Source organism: Cavia porcellus, unplaced genomic scaffold, assembly GCF_034190915.1.
Source record: "Cavia porcellus strain 051 isolate PalLab524CR breed Dunkin Hartley unplaced genomic scaffold, mCavPor4.1 scaffold_6, whole genome shotgun sequence".
In the NCBI taxonomy this organism is placed as follows: domain Eukaryota; kingdom Metazoa; phylum Chordata; class Mammalia; order Rodentia; family Caviidae; genus Cavia; species Cavia porcellus.
The window spans coordinates 39,966,286-39,989,755 of NW_026947489.1; the positions used below are offsets into that span (position 1 = coordinate 39,966,286).

General features: G+C 52.6%; 3 protein-coding genes across 8 annotated transcripts; 2 read left to right on the plus strand and 1 right to left on the minus strand.

Annotated features, from left to right (window-relative positions):
* The first annotated feature begins 704 nt into the window (after nucleotides 1–704).
* On the plus strand, nucleotides 705–5,119 carry Muc1 (mucin 1, cell surface associated). Its single transcript, XM_003475378.4, has 7 exons — nucleotides 705–906; nucleotides 1,473–2,902; nucleotides 3,002–3,054; nucleotides 3,217–3,350; nucleotides 3,477–3,595; nucleotides 3,679–3,828; nucleotides 4,745–5,119. The coding sequence occupies exons 1-7, from the start codon at nucleotides 849–851 to the stop codon at nucleotides 4,817–4,819; spliced, it is 2,019 nt and encodes a 672-aa protein (XP_003475426.1). The 5' UTR covers nucleotides 705–848; the 3' UTR covers nucleotides 4,820–5,119.
* A 1,648-nt stretch (nucleotides 5,120–6,767) lies between these two features.
* On the minus strand, nucleotides 6,768–17,310 carry Trim46 (tripartite motif containing 46). 6 transcript variants are annotated; one of them, XM_063250415.1, is made up of 10 exons: nucleotides 17,128–17,308; nucleotides 15,526–15,787; nucleotides 14,948–15,291; nucleotides 14,161–14,304; nucleotides 13,949–14,044; nucleotides 12,308–12,561; nucleotides 11,917–12,038; nucleotides 10,643–10,945; nucleotides 8,862–9,159; nucleotides 6,768–7,858 (listed from the first exon to the last, which is right to left on the minus strand). In XM_063250415.1, exons 1-10 carry the CDS (start codon nucleotides 17,188–17,190, stop codon nucleotides 7,465–7,467), a joined length of 2,280 nt encoding a protein of 759 aa, XP_063106485.1. In that variant the 5' UTR covers nucleotides 17,191–17,308; the 3' UTR covers nucleotides 6,768–7,464. The 6 variants fall into 6 exon arrangements, with proteins under 6 accessions (XP_063106485.1, XP_063106487.1, XP_063106484.1 ...); XM_063250417.1 differs by lacking the exon at nucleotides 17,128–17,308 and adding an exon at nucleotides 16,774–17,121; XM_063250414.1 differs by lacking the exon at nucleotides 17,128–17,308 and adding an exon at nucleotides 16,531–17,121.
* A 684-nt stretch (nucleotides 17,311–17,994) lies between these two features.
* Nucleotides 17,995–21,221, plus strand: Krtcap2 (keratinocyte associated protein 2). The gene is made up of 5 exons (XM_003475604.5): nucleotides 17,995–18,154; nucleotides 18,454–18,608; nucleotides 18,732–18,795; nucleotides 20,794–20,860; nucleotides 21,071–21,221. The coding sequence occupies exons 1-5, from the start codon at nucleotides 18,148–18,150 to the stop codon at nucleotides 21,189–21,191; spliced, it is 414 nt and encodes a 137-aa protein (XP_003475652.1). The 5' UTR covers nucleotides 17,995–18,147; the 3' UTR covers nucleotides 21,192–21,221.
* Nucleotides 21,222–23,470: the final 2,249 nt, after the last annotated feature.

Sequence of the window (23,470 nt, forward strand, 5' to 3'; positions counted from 1 at the left end):
GGCGAGCGCTCCCGCATAGCGTACCTAGCTGGCCACCGCTCAAGGTGCAGAGTTGGGAAGGAAGAGCCTCAGGGTTCGGCAGAGGTCAGGTTTTGTCCTCTTTAAGTGGAAACTTCCTCCCACCCGGGACGAAAGCCAACGAGGGAACCTAGGCTGCTGGAGAGTCCAGCCGGGGCGGGGACTGCGGATTTCAGGGTAGAGCTGCGCGTGGAAGGGACAGGGAGCGGTTCCAAGGTGGGGCGATTCCAGGAAGTGGCGCACAGGGGGCGGGGGCTGGGGGGAGTTTAGAACTGGCTACTCATCCACTCATTGTTAAGCCCTCTTATCCCAACTCAGCCCTCAGAGTAGGGCTCCAAAGGTCCCAAGAAAATAGGGGAGTGGAGCACATCTAGGGTGGGCTTCCTGGCTTTGCGGTCCCGGGCCTTGACCACCCAATCTCTCTCTCTCTCTCTCTGTCTCTCTCTGCTCCCAGTCTTCACCTTAGCTGTTGTCCAGGGGCGAAAGTGGAGCAAGGGCCCCAAATCTCAGACTCCCTACTTCCCCCTTCTGGAGTCAGGGAGTGGCTGATGAAAGGGGGGAGGCCAGTTGCAGAGCAAACAGGTTGTCAGAAGGTTGACTGATTGGAGCCCACATACCTTACCCAGGAATGGGGGAGGAGGAGGAAAAAGTAGGAGGTAGAGAAGGGGGGAAGGGGCGGGGCGTTGTCACCTGTCACCTGCTCCGGCTGTGCCTAGGGCAGGAGGGGGGGACCGGTATAAAGCAGCAGGCACCAGTGCTGCTCCACCTCACACACCAAGTGCTGAAGTGCCAGCCCCAGCCTGCTCTGCTCCCGCCGGTTCACCACCACCATGACACCGGGCACTCAGGCCCCCTTCTTCCTGCTGCAGCTACTCCTGGTGCTTACAGGTGAGGGGCACAGGTGGGGAGGGTTCTACCCTGCTCACATAGTCTTCCTGGCCTTTCTTTGGATTTGGTTTCCTGGCCAATGGCACCTCCAGCGTCAAAAGCTGCAAACAAGGGTGGCTTGGCCTGTGGCCAAATGGAGAGAAGCTGAGGACAGGCTGAGAAGAGGTGGTCCCCAAGAGAGGGGGCATCAGAGAGGGGAAGGCAAATGTCCTGAAGAGAAGTCTAGGGGAAGTAACTCAGGAAAGGTAGTTGCCGGGCAGAGGCAACTCTGTGGGAAGAGAGAAGGTAGCTGCCAAAAAGAAGGGCAGACCCTGGGGCTGCTCACACCGCCTGTTTCCCAAGCCTCCTGGTATTGTTTTTTTGTTGCCAGAGGTTGTATTTTCTCTTTGCTCTGATTTGCTCTCCAACCCAATGGCTCCTACAACTTCTGGCCCTTCTTAAAGCAGAAAAACAAATTTTGGCTACCCAAAGCAACCCAGTGCCCAACCATTAAGAGCAGTGTTAGAGTATGACTAGTAGTTTACTCCCCATCCTCAGTCCTAGTTCAGGCTCTGCTGCCATTCCAGGCCAGAAGAATGTCCTCATCTTATCTCAGAGCACCTCAAGCTCAGCTACCACTCCAGGCTATGGTGTCAGCTCCACTATAACCACCAGGGCTTCTACATCAGAGTCAGCCACCCCCAAAGTTCATGCCAGCACTTCAGCCCCAGCCACCACCAACTCTCCAGAAGCGGTCACCTTTACAGTCCACCGTGGCACCTCAGCACCAGCTATAACTAACTCTACAGAAGTCGCCACCTCTACAACCTACCATGGCACCTTGGTCACAGCCACCAGTTCTGCAGAACTGGCCACCCCTACACTGCATGATGGCACCTCAGCACTAGCTACCACCAACTCTTCAGAAGTGGCCACCCCTACAGTCTACCATGGTACCTCAGCACCAGCTACCACCAACTCTTCAGAAGTGGCCACCCCTATAGTCCACCATGGTACTTCAGCACCAGCTACCACCAACTCTACAGAAGTGTCCACCCCTACACTCCATGATGGTACCTCAGCACCAGCTACCACCAACTCTTCAGAAGTGGCCACCCCTATAGTCCACCATGGTACTTCAGCACCAGCTACCACCAACTCTACAGAAGTGTCCACACCTACAGTCCACCATGGTACCTCAGCACCAGCTACCACCAGCTCTACAGAAGTGTCCACCCCTACAGTCCACCATGGCACCTTGGTCACAGCCACCAGTTCTGCAGAAGTGACCACCCCTACACTCCATGATGGCATCTCAGCATCAGCTACCACCAACTCTTCAGAAGTTTCCACCCCTACAGTCCACCATGGCACCTCAGTCACAGCCACCAGCTCTACAGAAGTGGCCACCTCTACAATCCACCATGGTACCTCAGCACCAGCGACCACCAGCTCTATAGAAGTAGCCACCTCTACAGTCCACCACAGCACCTCAGTCATAGCCACCAGCTCTACAGAAGTAGCCACCTCTACAGTCCACCATGCTACCTCAGCACCAGCTACCACCAGCTCTACAGAAGTGGCCACCTCTACAATCCACCATGGCACCTCAGCTACAGCCACCAGCTCTGCAGAAGTGGCCACCTCTACACTTCATGATGGCACCTTGGGCCCAGCTACCAACTCTATATCAGGCTCAGCCACCACTCCACCTCACAATAGCTCCTCTGCTGTGGCTACTACAACCTCAGTTAACATGGATACTACATTGTCATTTCCCAGCTACCAGTCTTCTGCTTCTGCCACACTTGCCAGCCCCAGCAGTGGGACAATTGCCAGTAGCACTAACCACAGCACAGTACCTCCCTCCACTTCCTCCAGTCATTCTCCTCAGCCATCTGTCATGGTCTCTTTCTTCATTCTGTCTTTTGAGATTTTGAACCTCTCATTTAATTCTTCTCTGGAAAATCCCAGCACCCGCTACTATCAAGAGCTGGAGAGGAACATTACTAGATTGGTGAGTATCTGCCTTTCCTCTGCTGTGCTCCTTTAAAGCAGCCTTTGGGGCTGCTTGAATCCTTTGCATTAAAGTTGAGTCCTTTCTCTCTCACTTTAGTTTTTGCAGATTTATCAACAAGATTTTCTGGGCCTCTTGAATATCAAGTTTAGGTATGGCTCTGGGTGGGACTCTGTGTGTGCTGGCTGTTGTCTGGGTGGGACTCTGTGTGCGGTGTTGTCATGATATTGCGAAGGGAGGCTACATTTGTGGTTGGGGGGAAATGCTGAGAAAGAGACTAAAATGTGCCTGAGTTGCTTATTTCCAATGACCAGGCCAGGATCTGTGGCAGTGGAATCAACTGTAATCTTCCGGAAGAATGCTGTTAATGAAGAGTTCGTGAAGTCACAACTCACTCAGCGAAAAGAAGATGCAACAAGATACAATTTGGTCATCTCAGAAGTCAGTGGTGAGGCTCTATCCCCAGCTGCAGCCCAGCACCAAGCAGCATCCCTTTTCCTCTACCACTGGGTTCCTGCTCTTTGTGGTGTTGTTAATGGAAGGAGACTGTCCTGACCACTGCTTTTCCTTTTAGCACGTGAGGTACAGGTTACTTCTTCCACTGCCCAGTCTGGGGTACCAGGCTGGGGCATCGCTCTGCTGGTGCTGGTCTGTGTTCTGGTCCTGCTGGCCATTGTCTATTACATTGCCCTGGTGAGTGCTTGGGCTTGGGCCTTCACCGGAGTCCCTGGCAGGGAAGGAATCCCATGACCCATTGTAACCTCCTGTATTCTTAGGCTATGTGTCAGTGCCGCCGAAAGAGCTACGGGCACCTGGACATCTTTCCAACACGGGACACCTACCACCCTATGAGCGAATACCCCACATACCACACCCATGGGCGTTATGTGCCCCCTGGAAGCACCAGGCGCAGCCCGTACGAGGAGGTGAGGCTGGGCCTCATGGGCCAGGGTTGGGACGGTGCTGGGATAGAGGCCCTGATCAAGCAGGTATCCTGGATAGGTATTTGGAAAACCCAAGGAGCTTGGAAGAGGTGAACTGTGGAGGTGAAGGTGGAGGTGAGAGTGGTTTTGGGAGTCAGACCTGGGGAGGACACTGTGGAAGAAAGGGGACCTTGGAGCAAGCACTTACACTGTTAGTACTGTTAGTGTTGCCTGGGCCTGTCCACTTTTACCTCTGGCTGAACTGGCACCAGAGAGGTGCTCATTAGGATGCCCTGAGGAAAAATGGGTGGGGCACTGTGGCCAGGGGAGCCCTTCCCACAGGAGTCACAAGGGGTGACACTACCTGTGCCCCACTCACCTCTTAGGCAGGAAGCAGATAGGGAAGTTGGGAGCTTTCTCCACAGTCTAAGAAGTCTGGTCAAGCCAGGTGAGCAAGGACCCCTCCCTCCTTCCTCTCCTGGCCTTCTCTCCAGGACCTGGTAAATAATTGCTACACCACCTGGGGCTGAAGAGTCACTCAGGTGGGGGAGGAGAGAAGTTTCGTTTTCTTGCCCCCATTTTCCTCTTCCTGGGGATCATCCTCTCAGTGTTACACACACACACACACACACACACACACACACACACACACACACACACAGCACGCGCACTTTGTGTTAGAGGAGCAAGAGATAGAGGCAGAAAGAGGCAGGAAGAGTGGACAGGGGAGCTGAGTAGACCAAGGGCAGGGAGAGGAGGGGAGGAGCAGCCTGTTTATAGTCACCTGGCTGCTGGTGGGGCGGGCAGGTGCTCTTTCTCAGTTAACCCCTTGAGAGTGGGCTGGGCCCCTAGATACCATACCTCAGCCTAGCAGGTAGTTTTCTGCCCCTCACCCCAGGCGCTTTTTCTCTCCACCCAGGTTTCTACAGGAAATGGCGGTGGCAGCCTCTCTTACACGAATCCGGCAGTGGCAGTCACTTCTGACAACTTGTAGGAGCTGGTCACTGCTTGGTGGCAGGCAGAAGTGTCAGTCTCAGGTTCTTCGCTGCCAAAGCTCCTTCCACTCGGATCCGGGCTGGTGATCTGGGAGCTAAGGTGGGCTGCTCATAGCTTTTCCAAGAGGCTCTGCCAAGCCTCCTACCCATCTTACTTAGCCTGGTGAAGCCCAGCCCTGCTCTAGGGAAGATGCCTGGGGCAGCATGGCCTTGGTGTGCTGGCCCTTCCAGGAGGACTGGTCTAGAAAGCCTGGAGTGTGGGAACCCGAACATGACCCAATAAAGTATGTCTTCCTGTGCCCACTTGTGATCCTTCATGTGTGACCGTGGCTAGTAGGGGTGGTCAGAAATTGTCTGGGAAGAGGCCTGGAAGGGACTTTGGCAGAACACAAAGGGAGGACAAGAGGCCAGATAGCAGCTGTGTTTGAGAAGTAGGCAGTGTGGGGAAGAGGTGACACCGAGCACCAGGGTGGCCTGTGGAAGAAGCTGGGAGTCACTTCTTTTCCCATTCCTGGCAGCAGAGGAGGAAGGAAACGAAACCTAGGCTAGCTTTGTTGGTCTGGGTCCAGTGCCTGAGCTCCACCTGTGATGTGACAGTCCCTTCTCTTCAGGCCTGTGTTTCACTGGTTCTGGCCCTGCTGGCACTGTGCCCTCAGGCAGCTCTATTCTTAGCTGCCTGAGTGTGAAGTAAATCCTTGGGCAATGATAACAGCAGCAGAGTCAACACTGGTAGTGATAAGCAAGGGCTGGAACAGATCCGGGTGCTGGCACTACAGCCTGTCCCTTTCCTGGCCCCTAGCTGCCCCACTTACCCACTGCCTCTGGGATGGGCTCCCTGGAACCCTGGGAATGGGAAAGTTGTTCTGGTTCCCTGACCTCTTTGGGCCCAGGAACAGTACCTAGTGCCCTCTACCACTGTGGAGGACCACCTGGATGACTCTCCTTGAAAGAAGAGCGATTATCTCCAATTTGGCTAAACCTGGCCCTATTTCCATGTATTGCTATGTACAGAGCTGGCTGAGGTTTTTCCTTATCCCTGCAAAAACTGGTGTGGCCTAGGTGCTGATGTATATGATCTTTGAAGCAAGGTGACAGGTCAGTGTTTCCCTACCCCACAGGTTCCAAAAAACCTGTGTGAGCTGGGCAGGAAGGAGAGCCAGGCTCCATGCTGTCGGCTGGGATGGAGTCTCAAGATAAGAGGCTGTGATTTTCCAGGGCATAAAAGTTTACACATCAGAGCTGAAGCACTGACTCCAAAACATTAGATACTACCTTGAATTGCATTCTGCAGATTACTCTTTCTGCATACCCTTCTCTGTGCGTATTGCAGAGGTGATTTCAAGCCTAGCTAGTTCAGCTCACAGCACTCATGTACGTCCTATCATTCTCACAGTCAGTCATCCTCAGCTACTCCCTTCTTCACAAATGAATAAAGCTGGAAGAAAACCTGGGCTTGGCCCTGGGTTGAGGCCTTTGTTCTGGTTAGCTATGATCCTAGCTGGACTTAGGACCCCCTTGGCTCCCCACAACTAGAAATATGCCTTAGTGCCTTTATTCTCACTGTGAGTTGTACTAGAAGTGGTAGACTGGAATTCCCTAGAATTCCAATAAGTTTTCCATAGGGTTACAAATATTAACTTCCCAGACCACGACTAGGCCTGGGTAGGGCTCACTAAAAGTCTCCCAATGGCCTGGTGTCACTGCCTGGATGTCCAGCTAGTGCCTGATGCCAGCAGAGTGCTTTGTTCCCCGGCAGTTAAGGGCATACAGTACCTGGACCTGATACAGGTGTGGCAGGAGGGTTAGGGATGGACTGGGGACTCCTTCCCTTGGGTACCATATCCACCTGGCACCTTTGCTGTACCAACAGCAGGGCACCCTGAAAGACTCTGTTCCCCTACCTGGTACAGAAACTTAGAGGAATGGCACACTCTGGGAAGGCAAAAATGTGCCTGATGTCACAGTTTATTGTTTATAAATCATGAAAATTTCAGCTGTTGTTCTGCACGGGCCTAACAGTGTCCACCACAGGGAGGCAGAATTGGCACCAGAGGCCTTGCCTGACCCAAACCAGAAGGGACACCCAGCCTCAGGTTTGTTCTCAAGGGAGACTTGGCACTTTGGCATGGGTGCAGGACAGGTAAAGCATGCAAGAGAAGAGGAACATAGGGACATGCGTCTGGGGGTGTGGGGACCCAAATAAATAAAGCAGGATGATAGGGTCCCCTCTCCCTCACTATGGAGGCCAAAGCCTGCCTGCCCCAAGGCTGTGGTTTAGCATCAATGGGGCAGGGAGATTGGCAAGGCAAAGGGCATACTGAGGATCATGCCCAGTTTTCTAGGTGTCCTCCTTCCCAGTCAGCCTTAGGGACACAGGACAGGGGTGGGGAAGAAGGGGTCCCTTCTTGATTTAGATAAGATGCCAAGGGGAGGGCATGGGGCAAAGGCTTGGTGGGTATAGGACCTGGGCACATCCAGAGAGGTGAGCAAAGGAGAGCCCCTAGGCAAGAGAAAGCCCTGGGAAGACACAGACAAGGGAATGGGGAGGGCCACCGGAAGGAGTGTTTGAGAGAGAAGCTGCTGGAGGAACAACATAATGCCAGGAGGCTTGGGAGGCCCAGCCTGGAGGAGGCACCTGAGAGGGTCAGTCCAATTTGGCAAAGCCCCCAATGGTGACTTTCCTCTCAGGTTTGGTGCCCACAGGTTCCTGGAGCTGTACTGCACCACCCCCAATGAAGCAGAAGGCAGGGCACACAGGCCCAGAGCAGTCCAGGGGGCACTCCAGGAGCCCACGGAAAGACACAGCATCCAGGAAGGAAACTCGGCCCCGCTCGTAGTCCAAGCAGATGCCCAGGCGGGGTGGCAGGGGCACTGTGCAGTTGGCTGCTGGGCCATCCCTCCCTGTCAGCCCTGCATTTGTGCTTGCTCCGGACCCCAGCAGGATCTTGCCCATGCCGATAGTTAGGAAGGCAAAGGGTGGCGACGCCTCCACTGTGGCATCCTCAGCACCGCTGTCATGCCCACTGTCTGGGTCGTACCTGCAAGGGTGAACATTGGATATAAGGTGTTCGGGGCTGGAATAAGGAAGTGGGAGATGGGGACTGGGGACTGGGATGATGGAAGGACGGATGTTGGGGAGCAAGAAGTTGAAAGAATCAATTTTGGATATCAAGGAAAAGACATGCTGAAGAGATAGGTATTAACAGTCCAGGGTTGAGGACTGGGGATTTAGCTCAGTGGCACAGTGCCTGCCTGGCAAGCACAAGGTTGTAAGTTTGATCCCTGGTACCAAAAAAAAAGGGGGAATGTAGGGGCTTGGCTTGGCAGGAAAGGGGTGCCGAAAGGAAAGAATATTGGTGAGAGGTATGGGGAGGGAAGACATTGATACAACACACTGAAGGGATGTGGTGTGCATCAAGATAAGGAGGCATAAAAAATGCTGTTGGGGAATTCATGCTTGGGGGAGGGTTTGGAGAGAGGATGCCGGAAGACTGAGGGGTTAATGATTAAGATAGATAAAGGGGGCAGTGGAAGCAGGAAGGACTATGAGAGAGAGAGGAAGAGAGAGATGTGAGGGATGTCGGATCAGGGACAATAGGGCTCAGGAGGAATTGTGTTGGGGAGAAAGCATTCACAGAGGTGTTAAGTAGGGTGTGGGGGTGAGGAGGGTTGAGATGTTTAAAGGAAGGGTTTTGGATGCTGAGAAAAGAGGTTGATGAAGGAGACCTTAGAGGAAGAAAGGGAAAGGGGGCTTGGAGAGGTGGTATTCTGGCCCTGAGTGACAGATGGAAGGAATTGGTGAGGCTTCCTCTTCTGCCGTCCCTTTCCCTTCACGTACCCTGAAAACCAATCCGTGGAGCCCCTTCTGCTGAGCAGATCTCTCTCCTGGCCCCAGGTCTCCCACCCTGGTTCCCTCCTCCTGCTTCTTTCTCCTCATCAGCCCCTCCCCCACTGCAGCAAGCCTGTACCCCCTGTATGCCTACCCTGCCCCCAGCATCCACCCTGGGCTCCCCTACCCCACCCCTTCCAGAGGGGCCTGACCTGGGGCTGATCACATCGGGGGCACCCTGGAAGCTTTCCTGAAGCTTGCTCTCCAGCCCGACGCCCACCTTGACCAAGTAGGAGGCAGGGTCTACAGCGCAGGCCCAGTAGCTGCGGCCCTGGGTCACAGCCACATCGCCCAGGACCACATCCACGCTCAGGTGGCAGCCGGTCAGCAGCCGCTCAGCAGCCAGCAGCAAGGGCAACCCTGGGACACTCCGCACTGCTCGCTGGTCCTTGCTGATGGCCAGCCGTTCTCGGCTTGCACCCCAGCGGCCATCGAGAAAGAAGTGCAGGACTGGAAGGAGGAGGAGAGTTGAGAGAGAAGAAAGGACTCTAGAGACAAACACTGGCACCAGGGACTGTGAGGTGTTATTATAGATTTTTAGAAGAGGAAACAAGTCGTCAAAACCTTCGGTCACCAGGAATGGGCAGAGAGGCAGGGGAACTGGGCCTGAGGAGCTGAGCAAAAGGTGTAGGTGGGACGCCAGGGAAGCTTTTGTGTTAACTACAGGGACAGAAACCACTGTCCCAGACCTGGGACAGGCTTCCTCTAACCCCTTTCTCATGGCTGTGTAGTAAGAGAATTGCTCTCTTGTGCTTGGTGATATTCCCACCACCATCTAGACCACACTCCAGTGCTCACGCCTGGCCCCTGCATCAAACCCCAATCCTTTTGCCCGTTTCTGGGGTGGTCTCAGCAATACCTAAGCCTCAGGGTACAAACTATTTTCTGGAGCCATCTTGCTTTTTCTCTCTCTTTCTTTTATACAGTGCAGGGAACTGAACCCAGGGCCTCACACGTGTTAGGCAAGCATACTATACGGACCTATATCATCAGCCCTTTTATAATAATAATGATGGTAATAATTTTTATTGTCATTGTTATTGTTACTGTGTGGTGCTGGGCCTTTTCACTGAGCTGCATCCCCAGTTGTTTCTAATATTTTTTTAAATTTCAAGACAGGGTCTTGTTAAGTCATTATGTTGCACAGGATGGGCTTGAATTTGCCATTCTTCTGCCTTAATCTCCCAGAGTGTTTGGATTACAGATGTGTACCACCACACCCAGCTTATTTTTTATTTCTTATATTGAGACAGGGTCTTGCTAAGTTGCCCGTGCTATCCTAGAATTTGCCATCTTCCAGCCTCAGTCTCAAGTAACTGGGATTCCAGGCATGCACCCCCGCCTGGCCTATTTTTGCTAACATTTATTGAGCCCTTACTATAAGCTAGGATCTGCTCTCTTTGTATTTATTATCTCACAACAGTTTTAATTTTCTTTCTTTCTTTCTTTCTTTTGGTCTTTTTTTTGAGATGGGGTCTCGCTATGCAGTTCAGGCTGGCCTTGAGCTCACTTTGTAGCCTGGGCTGGTCTCGAACTCTAAAGGATCCTTCCACCTCAGCCTCCCGAGTGCTAGGATTACAGGCGTGAGCCACCACACCCGGCTAACAGTCTTAAATTTCACAGTAACTCTATGATGTATTATTATCTATGATGTATTATTACTCACTATACTCTATGATGTATTATTATCCTCCTATAGAGGAGAACTCTGAAGCTGACAGAAGGGAAAACCTGGCCAAGACACGCAGTTGGGAAGAGGCAGAGCTGGGGGTAAAACCCAGGCAGCCTAGCTCCAGAGCAAATGTGTGTGAACCATGGTATTAAACAGCTTCTCCAGGGCCCACATAAAACCAGCCGAATACCAAGGCTGGCATCCTAGTCCCACTGCTGGAATGCCTGTGCCCACCGCACCACACACACGCCTGTCACTCACCGGGTGCCGGGGGCGTGTGCAGGTGAACATCCTCACTGTACTCGCCATAGCCGGCCTTATTGCAGCCTCGGACACGCAGCACATACACAGAGCCAGTGTCAGGGTTCTCGAGAAGGGCGCTGGTGCCCCTCACCTCCTCCCGCCGCTGCCAGCGTGTGGGGCCCTGCTGAGCAGGCACATCTGTGCGCCGGAACTCAACGGTGTAGTGCCAGGCAGGTGGTGAGTGGGGGGGCAGCCGCCAGCACAGGAAGATCTGATCGTAGGCAAAGGTGCGCTGGGTGTCAATGACAGGAGCCTCAGGCACTGTTGGAAAGAGATAATAGAGGTCAGTCAGGGCCTGGCCACTGGCCTGGGATGGAGGGCAGGGCAGACAGGAAAAGGGAAAGCAGCGGGAGCCGGGGGGATGAGTGTGAGTAAGGGAACTGGGAAAAGAACTCATCTGGGCACTGGGCACAGAATGGGCAGGGCCCAAGGGAGAAAAAGGTGAGGGGCTTGCTGGGCATGGTCAGAAGGGCTGTGCCCTGGTTCTGATCTGCTGCTGCCTGACTCTGCCCCTTTCTGAACCTCAGTTTCCTCCTCAGTCAAACCTTTCAGAGCTGAAAGGTTCTGAAGGTCCTTGAAGCTTAGTCTATGTGTAGGAGCCCTAGGGTGAGGTAGGTGGAGGCCACTAGAACCCAGGCAAGAGGGCCCTGAGCAGGAAGGCAGGGAATGGGGTCTGCAAGGAGGTAACAGAGACAGCAAGACAAAACAGGGAGATGACAGGACAGAGGCAGAGCAAGCTTGCCAGCAGGACGGGATATGCAGGACAAAGGGAAGAGTGAAAATCCAGAAGGCAAGGGTCACAATGACAAGGGTCAGTGCAGTAGGATTAGGAAAGTGCCTAAAGAAGGCAGAAGAGACAGAGCACTGCTCAGGTGGGAGGACTGAGAGGTTGGTGAGGGCAGGAGAGAAGGAAGCCATGAGTATGTGGCTGAGCTGCAAGCTGCATGGGAGTGGGATGGGGGAATGGGGGGGTCAGGGGCAGGGCCCCCGGGGCAGGGCCGCTGACTTGCCTGGGGTGCTCCGGAGCAGAGTCCGCGATGGCCACAGCCTACAAACAAAGAGAGGGAGAAGCAGCGCTGAGCGCAGTAGGACAGTGTGGCAGGGTGGGAGGAGTGGCTGGCCAAGCCAGGCAGGAGGCCAGGAGGTCCCTGGTGGGCACTGCCCCCCGGGCCCGCTGCTGGGGAGGAAGGGAAGAAGGCTCTGGTTGGGCATGGGCCTGGCCATCTCCTTACCTCGTAGGAAGTTAAGCTCTGTTAGCAGCTTCATCTCACGCCCCACATCCAGCTGGCAATGGCGGAAGGAGGAGCTGGCAGCCGGCCGGAAGGTCTGGAGGGCCTCAGTGGCTCGGGTAATCCTGAGATGGGGGCAGGAAAGGGTCAGGGACTGCCATCCGGGCAGCCACCCTTCCCCTTCATTCTGTCTTGCTGTCCCTAGAGCCTTGGCCTCTGCTCTGGGTGTCTTTCTCACCCCTTGGAACAGCTAGCATCAGTATTGACCTAATGGAAGCCCCCAGGGCCCCAGCTCTCCATCTAGAAGAACTTTAAAGATTGTCTTGCATGTTGGCTACACCCAAGATGCCCCTGCCTCCCAGGAGCCTGTTCCCTGTGCCACATCCCTTAGTACCTGTTGTGCAGCTGCTTGGCTGCTTGCACAAAGCAAGGCTGGTCTGTTTCCTTAAGCACTTCCTGGACATAGCCCACCAGACCTGAGCCATCCAGCAGGCTCCGGTGCTCCTGGAGCTGGGTGCTGAGTCGGGCCAGCCGCTCCTGCTGGCATTCTTCGATGGCCTGAAGCAGTGAGGCCCGCTTCTCTTCCAGCACAGTCCCCAGCCCCCGTACCAGCTGTGACACCTCCTCCTTCGCTTGCTGACCACTAACCTGCTCAGGAGCAACACCCAAAGGATGCATGACTTTCTTTCTCTTGGAGGGTTACCTTCTGGGTACCCTCCTGGGTACAATACCCCAACTAGGATTACAGAAGATCTGGGGAAATCCTACCAACCCTTTCAAAATGGCCAAGGCATCAGTAGCCCCTGATGGTCTCAGCTCCTGACCAACCATTTGTTCTAACCTTCCTGGATGCCCATATCATAATTGTAGGGACAGAGATCCCTTCCACTTCCCCCTTTTTGAGTAGATCTAGAATACAGAAAAAAAAGCATAAAATTTTGTATTAATTTTACATGTACATGAGGATATTTACAAGAGCACGAAGTCCAAATAAAATGTCCAAAGAATGATACTTTTGCCAAGTATGGTGGCACACATCTATATCCCACCACTGGGGAGGTTGAGGCAGGAGGATTGCTGTGAGTTCAAGGCCAGTCTAAACTACATGAGACCTTGTCTCAAAAACAAAACAAAATAAAACAAAACAAGTAAACAAATTCCAAAAAAACCAATCAACAAAGAATGATGCTTTTAAACTTCGGAGACAAAGAATAATCCATTTGCTTTTTTGGAGTGAGGGGTATTGCTAGGGATTAAACCCAAGGTCTTATTCTGCTCTACAACTGAGCTACGTGCCTCACCCCAGAGCCATGCCTTTGTGAAGGAATGGCAGGCCAGGGGATATCTGGACTAGAGTCATAAATTCTAGGCTTACAATGAAGTAAGTGGGGGGAGGGATAGAAACCAGTGGGAGATAAGAGTTTCTTCAGAGTTTGTTTATTCAGGTTCCTGATGCAGCCCTGATTACAGGGCTGAGGTATGTGAAGGCAATCCCTCTTAGAAGAATCTTTATGCCTTGCTGCATATGGGAAAACACGAACCAAAATATCCTTTCTGCAGTTACAGCACTTCAAGTGATGCCAACCTTAAATAACTACTGCACCAATTTGGCATATTTTGCCATATTTCCTTTATATTCCTAGCCCTGAAAGACACACCCAAATAAGAAGGCCACCATTTTACTACTGTCCTCTTGGATGGGACTAGCCACTGTCCACTGGCTGCTATGCATCCTTTTTGTCAGCCCCCAAGTTATCGGATCTAATCTGGTGGAAGACAACTGAGTTCTCACCTATCCTAGTTCCAGGAATATGTGCTAACCCTAGGAAGGAACTAGACCAGAGGGCCCTTCCATTCTCTTCTCGAGCTATGGCTACATGCAGACCCAGGCACTGGTGCTCCTACCAACCAACAACTCCCACCTCCATATGTGTGTACTCCTCATAGGCTTCCTGCGCAGGGCACAGCATGGGCTTGTCCTTTCCTGCCCCCATCCCAGGCAGGGCCCAGGGCCCACTTCCCTGCCCTCCCTCACCTCTGTGTGCCGGACGGTCTCCTCCAGCTCACAGATCTGGGTCTGTACCATGTCCTGGTTTCCCAGGATGTATGTCAAGCTCTTTGTCAGCTTGTCCTGAGGGGGAAGAAAGCAGTGGGGATCATGCTTGGCTTTGCAGATGCCAGCATCCGGAGAAGGCGCATGAGGTGTAAGTGTGAGCTGGTGCTGGGGCTGAAGAGGAGGGTCCTCACCTTGAGTGCCTGGTAGGCGCTGAGCACTGGTGTGATCTTGTGCCCGCTGTGGGTGCGCCGCACCCGGCAGAGTTGGCACACGAGCCGTTGACATGTTTTGCAGTAGTGAGTCACCTCTTCCTTGTGGTCTGGGCACATCAGGCCCTAGCGACACAAAGCACAGTGAGATAGCTAGAGTCCTGACCTACCCCCCAGGACCAGTTTGGTGCCCTCCCTCCAAGTTTCAGTTTCCAGCCAAAAGATCAGCTGTGAGGCTCTACAGTGTCACCCAGTGGTACACATTGGTATCAAATTCTTCCCTTCATCCTCCAGACAATGCCCATTTCACCAGCATTGCTTCTCCTTCCATCTACCTTGCAGGAATGTGTGGTAATAACAGTAAGGATGATAATTAATCTAAGTTCTGTGGTTCATAATTAACTTTGTCCATCTTGTTTACTGCTGTGCTCGCACCATGTAGGAAAGGACTGTGCTTATAGATGCTCAGCAACTGTTCATTGAGTAAAGACATACAAACCTTTTTAGTGCATAGATAAGACTTTTTAGGGAACAAATATTATCTCTTGCAATCCTATCAACAATCCTGCAGATATGCAGGTACTATTATCCCTGTGCAGGGAGGCTGAGAAATGTAAAATGATTTTCCCAGTGACTTTGTTACAAAGAAAGGAGCTTGGCAGTACCAACCCCTGCCTACTTCCTTTTGGAAGTCCACAGTGCCAGACATCCCCACAGACCTGGCACCAACATGCCCCTCCCTCCCAAGGCCCTGTAAGGGCTGGCTCACCTTGGGGCGGAAGGAGAGGGTGGGCAAAGTGGGCTCATGCTGGGCCTTCTGGGTGCCCCAGGGGTGGAAAAGCTTGAAGCACTCGTTGCAGAAGGTGGCACGACACTCTGTGCAGCCCTTGGTGGCCTCTAGTGGTGGGGGCTTGCATAACTGGCACAGGATGGCACCTCCCACGCTCACACTCTGGCGGTACCGTTCCACCACACGCTCTAGGGTCAGGTTCCGGAAAAGCCCTGCCAGGCCCCTCTCCCCCAGCTCCACGTCACCCTGGCAGGCTGGGCAGGGAAACATGATCACCTGGGGATGCAACGCCCCTCGCTTCCGCCCAGGGTACGTTCCAAAGCCTGTGGATGGACCCGGGAGGTAGAGGAAATGAGTTACAGCTGGCTGGAGATGGTGAATTTTTCAACTGAAAAATTAGATTTTTACTGGGCCAGAGCTCAGCTCTCATTACAGCCCAGCTAAGTATTGCTTTCCCCAGAAAGACATGTAAATGTGTCTGACCAGAGACGGACCTTTTCAATCTTTGTGATGGACAGCCCTGCATTCCCACCCTGCCCCAACAGCCCCAGCCCCACCTGATTTAAGCAGTCGGTCCAAGCGATCTGGTTTGGGGAGCGTTCTGCGGGAGAGGCGGGGGCTGCGGGTGGAAGGGGTAGAGGCAGGAGAGGTGGGCTCGGAGCTGGGGTCCCCACCATGGCCTATGTAGCCCTGTTGGCCCAGTACCTCCCGGGCACAGGCCTGGCACACATTGTGGGTACAGGGCAGCACCAGTGGCTGCTTGTACATCTCTTGACACACTGGACACAGCAGTTCCTTCTCCATATTCTTCATGCTCGTCTGTGGAGGGAGCAGGAGGCTGAGTCAGAGCTGGGACACCTGGGCAATCTCGACAGGTCCCTCAGCTGCCTCTAAAGACCCCAGGGATCCCAGGAAGGGGCAAATCAAGTTACCTATGCCTTTGGCCAGGTACCTTCTTTGGCCTGGTACATATGCCTTTGGCCAGGTACCTTCTTTGGCCTGGTACATACACCTGCCCCCGCTCTCTGTCTTTTGCTCCCAGTTCTCTAAGCGTTTATAGGTCTACAAGAAGGGATGGTTGGAGCTCCAACCTCCCCTAGCTTTAAGCCCCTCCCCCACCAGGCTGCAGCGGCGATGGGCAGCCCCCCTCACCTGTCTCCATCCCTCAGTGTCTGGGCCGCGGGCCTCTGGCTTTGGTCTCAAGGACACCGTCCGCTCTGAGTTCCAAGCAGGACCTCAGCCCCTTCTCTCGTACTCCCTACAAACGTGCCTCTTTCCAAAGCCCAGCGCCGCTGGCTCTTCAGCCTCCTGCCGCGGCTCAGGCCTGCGGCTGCCTCAGCCTCCATCCTCCATCCGTCACGTCCCATCCATCTCCTTCAGTACCTGGTTCCAACCCATTCCCTTTTGCGCTACCCTCTGGCCTTCCAGCCCCTTCTTCCAGAGCAAACTGGGTGGTGGTGGTAGAACACGAGACCCGCCTTCTTGCCCCCTCCCCACCGGAAGTAACCCTCCCCTCTTTGGTGGCGGGGGTCCTCAGGCTACGCCCCACCCCCACACCTCACCTTGGTCCCTCTTTTTGCAGCCATCCCGGTCAGGGGCGCAGCTGACACAAAGGAGGGAGGAACAGGGAGGGAGGGAGAAGGAAGTGGTGGTGGGGAGCAGGTTTGGCACCGCCCCTGGGAGAGCCGGGTACGGGTTGCCATGACAACCTCAGGCTCGGAAGCAGCCCTGAGTGGGGGTGCGGTGGGGTGGGGTCTTTAGAAGGGGAAACTGGACCCTGGGGCGGCTCCTTCATCGTCCCCTACCTGTCCTCGGTTTTCCTGGAAAATATCCAAGCGCACACATGCCCCCTTCTCCTGTCATAGCTCCTTTCCCCTGAAGCCCGTTCCGGGGGCACTGCTGGCAGCTCCCGCAGCCCACCGGCTTGCCCAGGCAGCTCCTCGCAGCTCACATCCAGCCAGCGAGCGCGTCGCGGCATTCGCCACCCCCTTCTCTAGGGCTATCCTCTCATCCTTGCAGCCCGACCCTCGCAGAGGCTTCTGGCGTCACTAGCCATCACAGTTTACATCCCAGCATCTTCCTCAGCCCTACCTGTTCAAGGTTCCGGCTTGCCCGGGATCCCTTGTGCCCCCCCTTCCCTGTACCCCATCTTAACTCACACTGATGCGGACTAGTGCATCCATGATGGAAGTGAAGGTCTGCATATCCTCACCCTCAGCCATGGCCCTACCGTGCCCGCCCGCCCCCGAGTGCCCGGGTGCCCGGGTGCTCGATCCCGGCTGCGGCTGCGAACCCTGGGCTCAAAGCAGGAGCCGGGTGGGGGTGTGGGGAGGTGGGTGAGCTGTTACTGCGCATGCTCAGGGGACCAGCCTTGATCAGCGTCTGTCGGGGTAGGGGGTGGGAAATAGTTCTCCCCACGTGGTTCTAGAAGAGCTGTGGTGGTGGGGGTTGGGGGGTAGGTTGGGTAACATGAAATGGTATTTGAGGGGGCAGCAGTTTCTTATATTGGAGTTCTTCATTGGCACCCAAATCTTTTTTTCTGCCTTACTGTATTTTTTCAAATCCATTTTATTCAAGGATAAAAAGAGAAGAGAAGAAGAAGAAGAAGAAGAAGAAGAAGAAGAAGAAGAAGAAGAAGAAAACGTCAAAACATGTCAATTATGGCTCCCAAATCTTAACTGTATAAAAGCGAGGGCTAGTTATAGGGGAGGATGAGCTTCAGGTGGGGAGTGCTACCTTTTGGGGTTGGGCAAAAGTCCACAGGAGTCGTTAGAGCAACGAGCATGGGACAGGGAAGTTTGAGGAACGTGCACTATAGGATGGCATAACTGAATGCAGGAAAAGACAGAACTGGGCTCGAGGCGATATGCTACGGGCCCAGGGACTTGACAGAAAGGCAGATGTACCGAGAGCTGGCGGATGCCCTGGGTAAGCAAAGGCTAGGGACCCGGGCGGTGGCCGAGGGATGCTCTTCTACGCATTACCTCCTCCGTGCCAGGAGAGGGCGCTGCAGCAAGAGTCCAAGAGGCTGAAAGAGGAAGAGGCAGAGTGCAGCGGTCCGCGCTGGGCGCTGACGCACGCGCACAGCGACCCGCGCCGGGTTCGACTCCCCTTTCTTGGCCGGAGCCCCTGACTGGAGCCGCTGACTGAAGCCCGCTGACTGGAACGACTGGCGGGGCATGATGGGTAACGGGACCCGCTGGACCCCTGGACTGGGCCGGCTGGGGTGGAAGTGGGGGCGGGCCAGCTTTCCCGGTTCTCCCAGCAAAGCTGACGTGTCCTGGGCTTTAGGGAGTAGGCATTTCTATGGGACGGGAGAAAGCAGGGTGTCTGGGACTGGGTTTTGCCGGGGTGCCCGCGGGCTGTGGGGAGCTAGGCTGTGGCTGCGGACCTAGGAACTTGGAACCAGCCGAGCTCCGGGATTGGCTAGATCGGCCTGGCCTGGGAGGCCCGCCCCGGCTGACTCCAACCCTTATGGCTGCCAGTGGTAGGCACTGGCACCTCGCTGGCGCTGTCCTCCCTCCTGTCTCTGCTGCTCTTCGCCGGGATGCAGATATATAGCCGCCAACTGGCCTCCACCGAGTGGCTCACCATCCAGGGCGGCCTGCTGGGCTCCGGCCTGTTCGTCTTCTCTCTCACCGTATCCCCGCTGTGCTGGGAAGGGGAGGAGTGCTGGAAGGGAGGAAGGGCCACGTAGGCTATTACCGTTGGCCACACAAACTTGCTGCCCTTGCACGCCCTCCTCCTTAACTCCGCTACTCAGGCCTTCAATAATCTGGAGAACCTGGTCTTTGGCAAAGGATTCCAGGCCAAGATCTTCCCTGAGAGTAAGTGCAAAAATAGGGGTTGACTACTTGAACCGTCTGTTCTCTAACCTCTCCCAAATACGATACAGTATTGAATTTCCAGGTGTTTAGGTAGTAAAAATTGCTAGAGAGAGCCTGATGTGGTGGTGCACACCTGTAATCTCTGTGCATTTGGGAGCCTGAGGCAGGAGGATCGCTGTGAGTTGGATGCCAGCCTGAGCTACACAGTTTAAGGACAGCCTGCACTACATAACCAGACCCTGTCTCAAAAAAAGTTAAAGTTGCTAAGAAGTATGTGTACCAAAACAGTGAAGACAGATGATGCTTTTGGATCCAGCATTTTATCTGGCTCCTGGCAGTGGAACTGGAAGAGAAGGCTTCTGGAACAGGAAACCGTTGCTTTCTGGTCAGCTGCCAGGGCAGGTTTCAAGAGAACAAGCAAATTTGAGCTGATATTTGGCACCCACCCTGTGGAGCTGTTCTTTGTGCCCACCCCCAAAAGCAGCAGGGCCAATTTCATTGAAGGGTTCAGTGAGAAGCTGATCTAATATTAGTGAATTCTGTTTATTTGAAGGAATTGTGTAAAGCCTAAATGTTAGACATACTAAAGTTTTTTTAATTAATTTATTTATTTTTTGTCTTTTTTCATTTTTATTGGTACCAGGGATCGAACTCACGACCACCTGCTTGCAAGGCAGGTGCTTATGCCGCTGAGCTAAATCCTCAGCCCTGACATACCAAAGTTTTATGGCAGCAGGAATCCTGACCAAATTATACTTGTTAGATTATTTTCTGTTTGGAATAATCCATGTTTAATTATTTGTGTAATTAAGAACTGATGATTTAATTACTTATGGAGAATTAAGTTTATAAAGCAAATTAGGCATCAAGGCCAGGTCACCTAAGGAATGCCACATGCTCAAAAATTGACAGCAGATGCCTTCTCTGTGAAATTATCACATGGTAAAACAAAGATCTATCATTTTTGCCCTTGTTTCCTTTCCTGATTCTAGGTCTTGCTCTCCACCTTGCCCATCACAAGCTTACAGAGCTCCTTCCATCCAGCAGTTCCCATACTTCTATGGGTATATATCTATATGTACCATCATCGTTTACTTCTTCTTCTTCTTCTTCTTCTTCTTCTTTTTTTTTTTTTTTTTTTTTGAGACAGTGTCCCTGTGTAGTTCAGGCTGGCCTTGAACTCATGATGATTCTCCTAACTCATTTTCCTAAGGGATTACAGGCATGCTGGCATCATTTATTTCTGCAAGAAACTTGTTGGGAGGCAAAGCTCAGGTCCCTTTTGGCTTTTCTGCCTTCCCACCTCTTCCTCCTCATTACCAGATGACCCTTGGTTTTGTTTTGGGTACTGGGGATGAACCCATGACCTGACCTCACACTTGCCAGGCAGCAGCTAAATCTCTGGCCTTTTTTTTTTTTTTTTTTTTTTTTTTTTTGAGATAGAGTCTTACACAGTTCAGGCTGGCTTCCTGCCTCAGCCTTGTGAGTGTTGAAATTATAGGTATGTGCTACCATGCCTGGCTCATTATGAGATGATCCTATTCTGGATGTCCTAATATCCTGTTTTTCTTTTTTCTTTTTTTTTTTTTTTTTACTTTTAAATCAGTACTAGGGATCGAACTCACAACCGCCTGCTTGCAAGGCAGGTGCTTATGCCGCTGAGCTAAATCCCCAGCCCCCCTGTTTTGCTTTTGTAAATGGATATATCCAGACACTGCCTGTGTCCAGGAAGACCCTCAACTTATTATCACTCGTCAGCAACTTAATATGGGCAGTTCTTGTTTGCTGGTTTGTATTGGAAATGTGTTCCTAAATGGGAATAAGTGTTCCTCTTCAGGATCTGTATTACCTTTTTTCCTTTTATGGGAGACAAACTAGTGAGATTTGGGGCAGAGTTGGTGAAAAGCTCTAGATTTCTCCTAGTCTCTGCAGCAATACTGCCTGGTATTGCTATCCAGACCACCACCTGATTGTTCTTGTCATTTTTTGGCTCTCTAGTTCTCCTGTGTCTCCTGTTGGCGCTCTTTGCATCTGGTCTCATCCACCGAGTCTGTGTAACCACTTGGTATGTACCAGACAGTAAGAGTGAGCCTATCACCTTGTCTTTTGGTATTGTATCCTAATATGATGGCACCAACCTTCGCCTCATTTACCCTTCCCCCTTCCCCATTTTCCCAAACCATTTTTCCTAGGATTTTTTCTATGAAGAATGTCCTGACAGTAGGCTAGCAGCACACTCACTGATTACTGTGATTTTTCTGTCTTTAACCTGCAGCTTCATCTTCTCCATGGTTGGTTTGTACTACATCAACAAGATCTCCTCTACTTTGTACCAGGCAACAGCTCCAGTTCTCACACAAACCAAGGTCACTGGCAAAGGCAAGAAAAGGAACTAACTGTCTTTCTAATAAAGTTGATTCTTTGTACTTCTGTGAGTTGATATGTTGTGGATCTCATCTCTAAGTGCCTGCCTGGATATTGTAGAATGTTAAAACAGATGGGCACCTACTCTTTGCAGGCCTTGGGGATAATAAGACTTGCTCTCCTCTAAGGTTCATTTTACCGAATATTTATTGAGTGCTGTCAGTGCTAAGCACTTTGAGAGAAGCTAAAGTGGGATATTTTTGTGTGAGAATCATCATGGAAGAAAAGTATATGAATGCCCTGCAGAATGGCCTTCTTGTCAGACTGGAATAGGTCTTAGAACAGAGGAGTAAGAGAAGGAGGGGCCCCTCAGCCTTGTGCTGTGCCATGGGTTCCACGTGAGGCTTTGTTTGCCTCCCCATCCTGAGTAAAGGCTCCTTGCCCCTTCTGCTGCAAGTCCACAAGATTGCCCCCTTGGACCTACATGTTCCATTCCAGCATAAATGTGTCAGTGTTCCGAGATGCCCCAGGTTGATCATCACTGTCCCAACCTCTTTGTTCTGGTACTTCATTTCTCACTGTCTTACCCAACACAATCGTTTGTTTGCTTGTTTGGTTTTTTGTTTTTCTTAAGACAGGATCTTACTTTGTAGTGTAATCTGGCTTTGAACACACTGTGTAGCCTAGGATGGCCCAGAACTTGAGATAATTCTGCCTCAGTCTCCTGAGTGCTGAGATTACAAGTGTGCACTATCATGCTGGGTTTTGCAGCCAATATATTAAGAACTTCCTACACTTGGGCTGGGATTTAACTCAGTGACTCAAATGCTTGCCTGTAAACATGAGGTTGTGATCCCTGGTACAAAAAACAAAAAAACAACTTCCTGCATTTTAGCAAAGTGTATAAAATGGCAGGAGCAATGGTACCAACCTCTGAGCCAGCCTTGATGGAAGTCAGGTGAGTGGCTACTCAGGTCCTATTCTGACTGCTCTGCCATGAGAAACCGCTCTGTCCAGAGTGCCTGTCTTTTGGGGCATCCAAGCATTGCCTCTCCTGGGTGCAGTGTGTACCTACCTGTCTTGCTCAGTTTTGCATTCTCCACAGTCCCTGGTAATAGGCAGTAGACTGGTGGGTTAGTTGAAAAAACCTGCCATTCCACCCTTCCAGAACAAAATCTGGTATAAGAGAACTACAGAGTTAGGGGAGATGACCCAGTGAAGATAGAGAAGGGAGTCAAAGGAATTCTGGTCGAGGATTAGAGACCACAATAGTCTTGTTTCCCATTCGTGGCCAGACCCCAGAATCTTCTGTTCCTGGCTGAGTGCTAAGCAGTTTACCCAAAGTGTCTTCAGAGGGCGCTGTGAGCCCACGTCTTCTGAGGGTAAACAACAGCTTCCTGTGCAAGGGACTTGTGAGGACTGGTGGGAAGGTTGAGGGTTGCTGCTGAGTCTCCCTGTGGGAGCCAACCTGCTTGGAGGAGCCTAGAGACAGAAGGATCTTTTTCTTCTGCTGGGAGTGGGCGAAGATTTGGGTGGAAAGCAGAGGCTTGCAGGAAAGAGGTCAGTTGACCCAGTGAGTTTGCTTGGGAGTACACAGTTGTCTTCTGTGGGATCCTCTGTAGGGAGTCGGGGATTTGCCCACAGTGGACTGAGTGGGTGGGCCAAGTTGACTTTAGACCTTACTGTCGAATTTTGACTTTTTTTTTGAACCAGGAAATTAAACTTGGGACCTTGCACATGCCAGGCAGGCACTCTGCTGCTGAGTCCTGGCCCCCTTGACTTCTAACCTGGAGTGAGACCAGTGGGCAGAGAGCCTCATCATAGTCCAGGGGAGGAGGGCAGAAAAAGGCCACCTTGAGCGCCCTGTGCCTCCCACAGTGAGTGCTGGCCTGGGCCAGCCAGACAGCCACATCACCTTTATGGCTAGGAGAAGGGAGGACCAAGAGATCAGAAACCAGGACAGTGCCAAGGGGTCTGGGCACCTGGTGCCACCTATTCTAGGACTAGGGACAGCATGAGGCCCAGGAATAATGAGCCCTTCCTCTAGGAAGAGGTGCATTTACAAGGCAGCTTGGCGCCGGGTGCAGCTCTCCACCCAGCCTATCTCTGGTCCCTATTGCAGGCTGTAGCACCTGACCTGCCAATTAACACTGGTGAGGATATCCCAGCCACCTAATCACCATTATTAAGTAAGGGCCTGTAAGGACACTGTGGCTTCCAGATATGGAACCAGAGGGGAGGTCTAACCTATTGGCCCCGGGCTCCCAGGGCTCTGCTTCACCCTAGGTGAGAGAGGCGTTTCTGTCCCAGA